An 11,074-nucleotide genomic window follows, 5' to 3' on the forward strand; every position below is an offset into this window, starting at 1 on the left:
ACGTGCCCTCGAGCTGCCCCTTCTCCAGAGCCCCCCTGCCCCATGACGGATTTAGGCTAGACCAGAGGAAAAATCTTCTCACCATGAATGGAGCTTACGTCCCCGTAGATTTGCTCCGCTCAGAACACTCTGGCATCCTCTCGTGGCCGCTGCAGCCGCGCATTTGGTCCCACCGTTCAAGCCCCTCCTGGCTCCTCAGACCAGGTCCCCTATTAGGTCTTTCTCACTGGGGTTAAATAAGTGTCTGAGGGACTGTTTGTTTAATGTCGGCCTCCCCACTGGGTTGTGAGTTCTGCAGGGAAAGACACTATGCTTGTTCCTTCTTCCAGCATGACCTCCCCAGCACTTTCTAGAGTGGGGCCTGGCACAAGGTGGCAGGGAAGGGTGAGGAAGGAGCATCTGGTCTCCTCCTCTTTCGCGCTGGATGGAGAGGCTGGAGCCCACAGAGGGGAGGGCCAGGCGCAGCGCTACACAGGGAGCCAGGCCCGAGCTGGACCAGCCCCCAGGCCTCCCGAGGCTAGGGACCACCTCTGTGGGTTGCAGGCCCCCCAGACCAGATAGTTTTATATTCGGTATTGTCGGGATGCATTAGCCAGGAGTGGAAGGGCTGGCTCCCCCTCTCCGTCTTGGTCTTGGGGGACACAGTACCTCTTGAGCCCTGCCCCCCACAACTTCTCTTCTCTGCCCACAGACCATGCTGAAGCTGATTCAGAAGAAGCTGCTGGACAAGATAGTAAGTTGAGCCTTCATGAAGCTCCTCCGCCCCTCCCCTCCCCCGAGAGGGGCTGGTTTGCCCCTGGAGGATACCCATGTTTTGTGAGGGGGCACCCTCACGGGTGCCAGGAGCCTGCGGGCCCTCCAGGCCGCTGTGCTGAGGTGTCCTCTCCCTTCAGTGCGACCAGGTGATGGAGTTCTCCTGGAGCGCCCTGTGGAACATCACGGACGAGACTCCCGACAACTGTGAGATGTTCCTCAACTTCAATGGCATGAAGCTCTTCCTGGACTGCCTGAAGGTACTGCCCGTCTCTAGCGGTGGCGGCCTCCTTGACCACTCACAGTCGCTCTTCTGTCCCCAGGCGTCCTGCCCGGCAGATCCGTCAGCAGCCCCTCCCCCCGTGGTTCCCACAGAAGGGCAGCGGGGGCTGACTCGCAGGCCCACCCCTGTCTCAGAGCCTGCCCCTGAGGGAAAGCCAAGTCCCCTGCTTCTTCCCAGCGCTTCTCCGGCTGCCTGCAGTCTGGCTGGGGTTCCCTGGGATGTCAGCTGGATAGGATTCTGTCCAGTAGGATGGTCTTTTATTTATTTTATTTTAAGATTTTATTTATTTATTTGATAGACAGAGATCACAAGTAGGCAGAGAGGCAGGCAGAGAGAGAGAGGAGGGGAAGCAGACTCGCTGCTGAGCAGAGAGCCCCAATGTGGGGCTCAGTCCCAGGACTCTGGGATCATGACCTGAGCTGAAGGCAGAGGCTTTAACCCACTGAGCCACCCAGGCGCCCCTAGGATGGTCTTTTAAAAGTCATCCTTGGGGCACCTGGCTGGCTGTCGGGAGAGCATTTATATGACTTACTCTTAATCTCAGGGTTGTGAGTTCAAGCCCCACGTTGGGCATAGAGCTTTCTTTAAATAAATAAATAAAGGTAGCAATTATAAAAAATAGATAAAACTCATCCTTCATTTTCTTGCTCTAGTTTTTACGCAGTTTCCCTTCAATTCATATTTGAGCTTTTGGCAAATAGAACCATGTTTATTCTCTTCGGAGTTTTATAGGTCAGATCTCCACTCAGCCTTTGATTTGGTAGCAAGGGGCCGGCACCCTTCTTAATCCCATACGGTACGTACCCCACACTGTACTCGGTGCAGGAGAAGGTGTGAGGACAGCGTGTTGCTCCCCCTTTGTCTAGGTGCAGTGGCCAGATACCCATAAAGTCTCTAGGTTAGCAGTACCAGACACTTCAACACAAAACATACCAGCCACTAATTAAGTACTAATTGACCTGGCCCCAATGGCTCTCATTTTGCCAGGAATTCCCGGAGAAGCAAGAACTGCATCGGAACATGCTAGGACTCTTGGGGAACGTGGCCGAGGTGAAGGAGCTGCGGCCGCAGCTAATGACTTCCCAGTTCATCAGTGTCTTCAGGTTGGTATTTCTTCCCTTTCCCTTTTTGCCTTGGCTGCCAGGATGCTCAGGGCTGTAGTCTGTGTTCAGTTGCAGCAATCACTCTCTGCCTAGATCTCTGTTAGAAATGTCACCTTCTGTCTACAAGTGGTTTCCCTCGAGCCTCCATAAATGGTCCTCTTGTAGCTGTGTCTTCAGCAACCTCAGATCTTTAGAATAATTGCTGGGTACGGATAATAGGCGATAAGTCAGCAACACCTCTGGCATCCAGTTTGTAAGCTGGGGTCCAGCAGCTGGTGTCTGAAGAGGGACTTGGAGGAAGTTTTCTCTCCCCTTGGCAGCAACCTGCTGGAGAGCAAGGCTGATGGGATCGAAGTTTCGTACAATGCCTGCGGCGTCCTCTCCCACATCATGTTCGATGGGCCTGAGGCGTGGGGCATCTGCGAGCCCCAGCGGGAGGAGGTAGAGGAGCGCATGTGGGCCGCCATCCAGAGCTGGGACATCAACTCTCGGAGAAACATCAATTACAGGTGCGGAGCGGCGCTGGGAGGGAGGGGTGCTCGAGAGGGGTCCGAGGGGGACGCTCGTTCCCAACAAGGCCTTTCCTCTCATCCCCTGTCACTCTCCCTGAGGGACAGTCCCCGCACAGCACACACCTCACCCGGAAAGCTAACTGCACCTTTCCTGCACATCCACACCCATGTGTACCCGAAGCCATTTACAAGCATTTGAGAGGGTTTATCTGTGGGAGGAGAAAAGAAGAGGAAAATACCAGCACGCACCAGGGAACCAAACAGAAACCATTTATTTTTTTAAGATTTTATTTATTTATTTGACAGAGACACAGTGAAAGAGGGAACACAGGCAGGCAGAAGCAGGCTTCCTGCCGAGCGGGGAACCGGACACTGAGCTCGATCCCAAGACCCTGGGATCATGACCTGAGCCAAAGGCAGGCGCTTAATGGCTGAGCCCCCCAGGCGGTCTCCCACAAAAACCATTCTTTTTTTTTTTTTTAAAGATTTTATTTATTTATTTGACAGAGAGAAATCACAAGTAGATGGAGAGGCAGGCAGAGAGAGAGAGAGAGGGAAGCAGGCTCCCTGCTGAGCAGAGAACCCAATGCGGGACTCGATCCCAGGACCCTGAGATCATGACCTGAGCCGAAGGCAGTGGCTTAACCCACTGAGCCACCCAGGCGCCCCACAAAAACCATTCTTGAGCTCACTCCACCAGAGAAACTCTTCTCACAGTCTGGCGCCTCCCCTCGCAGGAGTTACCCTCTGCACCAGCTTCATTCTTGGCAGTGCAGTGGGCATCACCTCTTCCTGACTTGTGGCTGGATTTGCAGCCACAAGGTATAGGTCTCCCTCCTTGTGTTGTGACTGGGTCACTTTCTGGGTACGGATGGACCATCTTGTACTGATTGACCCTGACCTCGAAAACCCATACTGGGGGACACCTGGGTGGCTCAGTCAGTTAGGCGTCTGCCTTTGGCTCAGGTCATGATCCCAGGGTCCTAGGATCAAGTCCCGCATTGGGCTCCTTGCTCAGCAGGGAGCCTGCTTCCCCGTCTCCCTGCCACTCCCCATGCTTGTGCACGCTCTTTCTCCAACAAGTGAATAAAATCTTTAAAAAAAAAAAAAAAAAAAGGAAAAGAAATCCCATATTGGGAGGAGCAGGCTTGTGCTTGTGGCTTTGTCTGTGCTCCGGTGACTGCCGTTCCCAAGGAGATGTGAGGTGGAAACACTGGCCCAGGGGGTTTGCATGTACATTTTTCAGTCTCTGGGACCATGACTCCAGACGGCCTGTAGAACGCCTCTATAAGAAGTATGGTGTCATTTCTGTTTCTCAGGGTACTTCTCCCTGCCTCCCCAAGACCGGCTCTCTCCTCCTTGCCAAGGTCCCCTGTTTCTTCTCCACATGATCTGTTTCCCTCCTGCCACCCTTGCATGCCCCCACCCTGACCTCTCTCCCGAGTGAGCTCCCTTTGTGGAGCCTGAAGGGCCCGATGCCTCCGCCTCTGCTGCAGCCTACTAGCCGGCTCTCGGGCTGTGCGTAGGCCACTCCAGGCAGGAGAGCTCTCCCGCAGGCAGGAGGCACTCCCCCAACCCCTGGCAGCAGAAGTGACCCTGACCCCTCTCTCTACAGGTCATTTGAGCCAATTCTTCGCCTCCTTCCCCAGGGCATCTCCCCTGTCAGCCAGCACTGGGCCACCTGGGCCCTGTACAACCTCGTGTCTGTCTACCGTGAGTATCCACTCGCCCTTTGTTCAGACACGGGGCTGCTCACTGGGCTTCAAGCACACTTGCCCCCGGGGAGCTTGTAACTGGGGTGCAGAGTCTGTACCCGGGAGCACAGCCCTCCACTTTCCAGCCTCTGCGGGACGCCCAGCATAATGGCTGGCCCTGCCTCATCACCAGAAACGAGTCTGGCAGGCCCGATGGGCCGTCCAGAGTTCCCAGATAGCCTGCTTAATGCTTCCTGCTTCCCCAGAAGGGAAGAGTCAAAAATCTCCATGTCTTCTGTGGGATAGAATAAGACCAAACAAAGAACTAAGCGCCGCCGAGGAAACAGACTCCCACAGGAACAGGAGAGAACTTTAAAATAATTCTAACTTGATTCCTCGGAGAGTGTCCTATATGCTGGGTGGCTTTGTGGGGAGGAGACCTTGATGACAGATGAGGTTTGACCCTCAATCTCTTTCTTGCTGGTTATGTGACCTCATGCAGGTTATTTAACATCTCGGGGCCTCAGTTTCCTCCCCTGTAGAATGGGGACATCGATAATGCCGACCTCATAAGACTGATGTGAAAAGAGAACCAGCACGAAGTGCCCAGGCCAGTGCCTGGATCCTGTTAACTAGCTCAGCACTGTTAACTAGCAGAGTGGCTCGGAGTGCAGGCTCTGGGGGCAGACATCTGGCTTTGAACCCCGGCTCTCCGCTTGCTGTGGCTGTGTTATGTGGGGCAGTTTTCTCAACCTGTCTGTGCCTCAATTGTCTCTTCTTTAAAATGGGATAAAAATAGGATTGCTGTGAAGTAAGGCATAAAAAATGCTTGGAACAGTGCTTGGCCCATACCAGCTCTTTGATAAGGCTCAGCCTTTTTCATTACTACTTGAGGTTGGTCTTACTAAAGTGTAGCCCCTGACCTTGGAGAGGCAGTGTAGTCCAGAGGCAAGAGCCCTGAGCTGGGACTCCCTTGGACAAACTTCCAGAGTGACTTTGGATGAATTGTTTCCTCCCTCTGAGCCTCGGTTCTTTCATCTGTAAAATGCAGAGCATAAAAGTGACTCTGACTACACAGAGCTGCGTGGAGGGGGCGGGGGTGGAGGGGTGGGGAGGCTGCACTCAAGTGCCCGTGTTCTCCATGGAGCCTAAAGCCCTAGGATCCTAAGCATTAGAATATTCTTTATTGGGGCGCCTGGGTGGCTCAGTGGGTTAAGCCGCTGCCTTCGGCTCAGGTCATGATCTCAGAGTCCTGGGATCGAGTCCCACATCGGGCTCTCTGCTCAGCGGAGAGCCTGCTTCCCTCTCTCTCTGCCTGCCTCTCCATCTACTTGTGATTTCTCTCTGTCAAATAAATAAATAAAATCTTTAAAAAAAAAAAAAAAAAAAAAAAGAATATTCTTTATTGCCATGGACTGTGAACCACCCAATCATAGGAAGGAATGCTGTTTCCAGCCTGGCTGGCCACCAGCATCAGCTGGTAGTTTACTGTTAAAAATACAAATAAATACAGGTTTCTGGGTCTGTTGACTCAGAATACCCAAGGGCTGGGCTTAGGAATCTTTATTTCTATAAAATCTCTGAGAAAAGAAGCCACTGGTTTGGGTGTTATTTCCCATGGGGTAAACTATGGAAAGAATCATGGCCGCGTCCCAAAGTGGCCTTCTCCAAGGACTCACCCCTTGCTCCCCGAGTCGGCTGGCTCCCGGGTGCAGCAGCGCCTGCCCCCAGGCCTGCATCCCTACTCCCCCAACCCCTCAGGGAGGGTGGCCCTCACAGCAAGGGTGGGTTCTGGGCCCCAGGCTGCTGGAAGTCTGAGCTGATCTGCTTGTCTGCCCCTCCCCGCAGCCGACAAGTACTGCCCCCTGCTGATCAAAGAAGGAGGGCTGCCCCTGCTGAGGGACATGATCAAGATGGCCACCGCCCGGCAGGAGACAAAGGAAATGGCCCGGTAAGAGATGGGCAGTGTTTCTGCTTGCAGCCTCGGTGTGGGGGAGCAGGGGGACGGTGTCAGAGCCCTCCCTGAGTGTCGTTTTGGCCACAGTGTGGCCAGAAACTACATTGTGCAGCCCGCACAGGGCCTCACTGCCCTCTGTAAGCTTCATCTCTCACTCCCAGCAAATTCCATCCTCTCCTCCCTGGCCCTTAGCAAGTCAGGTCAGAATTCATCATTTTTGGCCAAAGACCTTCCAACAAGAGAGGACACGACGTGGTAAAGAATATTCGAGAGAACTGGCCGGCGAGTGAGAATGGGTTTGCACAAGTGAAGGTGTGAAGGCCATGCACATGGTAGAGCTGCCAGTCCCTTTGAACGTCTACCACAGTCCCTTTGAACATCTCCGTAAGACCCGAGATGCATATCTGAGCCAGCCAGCCTGTCTGAGCAGGTGCCAGCGACACTAAGAGGGAGCTGAGAAGTCACTCCACCTATCCCACTCCTGTCCCACTCTGGGCACCCCTTATTTCCTAAGAGGCATAGGCTCCTCTTTAGCACATGGAGGCTGCAGTGAGAACTACCCCCTGCTCCCCACCAACCCAAAGGCGTGGTGTTGGACAGGAAGGCCGTCTGAGGTCCCAGGCGACATCTGACTGCAGTGCCAGCGGTTCTCATGGGTCAGTCCAGGGAGGGCACGAGACAGGGACTCAGCACCAGTGGCGGCTCCTGAGACCGCAGCACTGGCCCTGGCTGCGGGAGGGTGTCAGGGGCCCTCGTACTGGCTCGGCTGCCCTGGCCCTACCCGGACCACCGCGGGCTCAGGCTCTCTGGGGGAATCTGGCGCGCAGGCAATTTGGGGGACCACGAGTACGCCGCCCCAGTAGGCAGGGAGAACATGAAGAAGGCAGGTGGCACTCAAGAAAGGAGCAGAGAGGGCTGGGAAGGTCAGGTGCGAGCCTGTTCAGGGGCGCCCCTAACCAGAGAGGCCCTGGGGCTGAGAGGCAGGGAAGGGGAGGGGCCTAGGGAGGAAGGAGGGGGCCCAGGGGGCTGATCGTATTGGTGTGTGCAGGTGCCATTTCCTGGGCACTCGACACGTGCCAGCACCCCCCCCCGCCCCCCACCCCCCAGCACACCTCCTGGCTCACATCAGCATCAATGCTGACACTGGCTGCCAAATCCAGTGGCCTCCCCCGCCGGGAGGAGCCAGCCCCACCTGACCCAAGGCCGCCCTCTGATCCTCTCTCCCGTGGTCTCCAGCAAGGTGATTGGGCACTGCAGTAACTTTAAAGAGGAGAACATGGACACGTCCAGATAGAGGCCTCCGCCCCCACGGCCGCCACTGCTCTGGAACACAAGGCCGGGAGGAAGCTCTCAAGCAGCCCAGCGGGCAGACCGCCTCCGGGTAGCCTCCTGATGGATGAAGGGACACGGGGACTTTTGCACAACCGACGCTTTTCCTTAACATTAGTGAGATATATATATATTATATATATATATATATATATATATATATATATATATATTATTTTTTTTGGTTAGGACGTGTGAAGTTTTGTGTGTATGATTTCTGTACAAAAACAAAAGAACACTCCTTGAGTCCCCGCAGCTTCCTCGGCCACTCTCAAGCCCCAACTCCAAGCCTTCATTGCTGCCACTCGCTCCCACCCCCCCAAGACTCAATGCCTCAAACATGGTGAGAGTCCGGTCCTTTCCTAGTGACCTCAGACCCTGGCCTCGCCGCCCATTAGGAGAGGCAGCAGGCTTCTGAAAGCCCACTCCCGCACCCTAACGCAGCCACCAAAGCCTGAGAACACCATCCGGGCTCCTGGGTGTGGCTGATAGTGTTTGGGAGGAAATCTAGCCCCACTGGGTCTCCCGAATGCCTTGGTGCTCCCAGCCGTCGGCCATCCGGGGTAAGGAAGTGAGTGCTCAGGCGGCCCCAGCCCCCAGGACCCTCAGGAGTGGGGCTCCCGTTGGCCCCCTGCCGGTTCTCTGGCCAGACTTGCCTGAGGCCACGCTGCTATAGAGGCTGCCTGCTGGTCTCCCACCAGGTCCCAGGCTACTGAAGGCCCCAGCCCAGGGCTGGTCAGAACTCAGGCAGATTCCACTGCCCCTTCTGCCAAACATATTCAGCACCCGCCCCAGCCCTGGGAGCCAGCACCGCTGGGGCCTGGGGCTTGCTCCTCACTCCCCAGCCGTTCCCCTGCCCGCAGCACCCATGGTGCCCAGGCACCCCACCAGCAGAACTGAGCCGGCCTCTTTTACCCCCCACCACACACACACACACACACACACACACACACCACACCTGCCCCGCTGCCCGGAGGACCCCACATGCCTCTCGGTGAGGCAGGAGGTCCCCACTGCAGCCGGACCCGCAGCCAACAGGTAGCTGCTTCCAGACCAGCACTGGGCACAGCCTGCAGTGGCCCCACGTGGCCCTTCTGAGCCCCTCCTCCCTGCCCCCAGGCTTTACCTTGGGAACCTCTGTGCTGTGTTTCAGAGAAGTGTGAGCTGCAAATGTATCTTGAAATATCTTGTGGTCCTCCCTTGATGTAACTCTGCATTGCTCTCTGGAGACAGGCGGCGGCGAGGCGGCCTTTCCAGAACAAGGCTCTGGGGGAGCAGGGCCAACTCTGCAGGCATCCCCCAGGGGATGACCTTTTTTCCTTCCTCCTTCCCTGGGCCTGTTCTTGGATTCTCCTAGCATTTCTGCCTCGAGGCAGGACAGGCTGGATGAGCAGCCCAGGGGAGAGGCACCAGGCCTTCTCCCCCCACAGTCTGTCCCTGCCAGCCCCGGGAAGGGGGTAGCTGCCCTGCGCTTCCTGAACATGGCGGACAGACCACACCTGCCCCTCCCTTCCCTGCCCAGACCCTGGGCAGAGTTCACATCGCATTGCTTTACCACCTGGGGCCTGGGTAAATGTCTGTACTTTGGGATGTCACAGAAATACATTTTTGTGCAAAGTGGAAAGAACAGGGTGTCTTTTATTTGCAGAAGGGATGGGGTCAGGAGAGGGGCTGGAAGCAGTTTGGGCCCTGGGCCTTGAATGAGGGGACTTGCAGCCGGGAGGGTGCCCTGGGCCAATCTGTGTGCGCAGCCTAGAGGGCCGGTGAGCTGCAGCCTGGACACAGGTGGCGGATTGGCCTGAAGTCCGTGCCGCCTCGCATTCTCTCCACACCCCCATGCCCGGGCACCGGATGCAGCTGGCAGCAGGCCCTCTGCCCAGGGTGGTCCAGTCTGATGGTAGAGACGACGTTCTGTGTGAGATTACGACCCCGTGTGCAGCGAGCAGGGAGCACAGAGAGGGCGCCTCCCGTGCGCTGGCAGGAGGAGAAGGGAGGGCCCGGGGAGACGGGTTAGCTGGGCAGCCATGCTTCAGCGAGGGAAAGCGCACCTTCAGCGTGGAGGTAAGAGACAACATGGTGCCCCCAAGCAGGCACGGAGGCTTCTCACAAGAGGAGACGTGTGAGCCGAATCCAGCGAAAGACAAGGCTGCTGCAGGGTGCCTGGGGGGATCAGTCAGTTAAGAGTCCGATGCTTGATTTCAGCTCAGGTTATGATCTCAGGAGTCGTCGGATCGAGCCCTGGGTTGGGATCCCCACTTGATGGGGATTCTCTCTCTCCCACTCTCCCTCTGCCCCCCCCCCCCTAACATAAATAAATAAATCTTTTAAAAAGGAAGGGGGCCCTGCCTGGCCTGGCTGTGACAGCCACAGAAAGAGCACTGCAGACCGAGGGGCCGGCTAAAGGGGCCTTACAGGGAGAGCCACGAAGCCGGCCCTGAAAGCCACAGCAGAGCGAAGGAACAAGGGCGCGAGCAGAAGGACCTGGAGAAGCAGCTGGGCATCCGGCTTTGACCTGGCAGAACTGCTGACAGTGCCCTCCGTGCTCCTGAGGCACCAGTAAGGCTGCACCCAATTGAGGAGAGCTGTTCCCCAAAGAACAGTCTAGATGCTGGTGGCCAATTGAAGGGGATCATCCCCCCCACCCCCACCCCCACATGCCAGGTACGTGTGTGGCCAGTGCCCAGAGACAAAGACTCATTCCTTGACCAAACTCTAGTCAGGCTCCCCTGAGCCCTGTTCTCAACTCCACCTCAGCCTGGGCCTCTAAGAGCCCTACTAGGGGCTCTCACCACAAGTGATTTTGTCCTTCTCCCTCCCTACCTTAAAACACTAAAACACTAAGGTAGTTTCTCACAGCTCAAGGCTGCAGCCCTAGAATGACCCAGACCCCCTTAAAGGGCCTGCCCCCAAGCTGCCAAAAGAACTTACTGTTTGTTTTAGCCACCACCTGACCCAAGCCCCCCCCACCACCACACACCATCCTGTGGAGGATTTGCTAAAAAGGGCTTACAGTTGGGAATCCTTCCTCTGTCCCTTTGAAATGTATTTGCGTCTTCTACAACTCAGGAGACCTGAAAGCCATTCCTTCAAAGAGCAGTGCTCAGGGAGGATCAGGCCTCCATTTCCTAGTCCCTGTGGGAGGACAGGCACCTAACTTCAGCTATTGCCAGCTCGCATACACAGCTGGCCTCCTCAGCATTTACACTGACCAACCCATTATAATTTTTCACTTCTGTGAAAGCCACCGCTGTTCTCTTTCCACTCCCTCCTGGCTCCTTTAAAACACCCAGTCACCTCTATACAAATGAGAGTTGCATTCAATTTACACTGCAGTAGCATGTTACTGTTGAAAATCTGTCCTTACCACTCTAACTAGTGTTTGACTTTGTCTATCTTTCACATCAGCAAAGGGCATGACTCATGGAAGCTTTGGCATGATTTAA

The 11,074-nt window shown here is 55.7% G+C and overlaps 1 protein-coding gene across 4 annotated transcripts in view; it reads left to right on the forward strand.

The window, feature by feature from the left end:
* Positions 1–9,258, forward strand: part of ZER1 (zyg-11 related cell cycle regulator) — a 31,217-nt gene extending 21,959 nt beyond the window's left edge. For all 4 annotated transcript variants that reach the window (XM_059141063.1, XM_059141065.1, XM_059141062.1 and 1 more), the window contains 7 exons: positions 692–733; positions 894–1,013; positions 2,024–2,139; positions 2,460–2,648; positions 4,267–4,364; positions 6,194–6,296; positions 7,539–9,258. In XM_059141063.1, the coding sequence (XP_058997046.1) occupies positions 692–733; positions 894–1,013; positions 2,024–2,139; positions 2,460–2,648; positions 4,267–4,364; positions 6,194–6,296; positions 7,539–7,596 (726 nt within the window). In that variant the 3' untranslated portion in view covers positions 7,597–9,258. The remainder of the gene's footprint in view (positions 1–691; positions 734–893; positions 1,014–2,023; positions 2,140–2,459; positions 2,649–4,266; positions 4,365–6,193; positions 6,297–7,538) is intronic.
* The last annotated feature ends 1,816 nt before the right edge of the window (positions 9,259–11,074 follow it).

The sequence above is a fragment of the Mustela lutreola genome, chromosome 12 (assembly GCF_030435805.1).
Source record: "Mustela lutreola isolate mMusLut2 chromosome 12, mMusLut2.pri, whole genome shotgun sequence".
In the NCBI taxonomy this organism is placed as follows: domain Eukaryota; kingdom Metazoa; phylum Chordata; class Mammalia; order Carnivora; family Mustelidae; genus Mustela; species Mustela lutreola.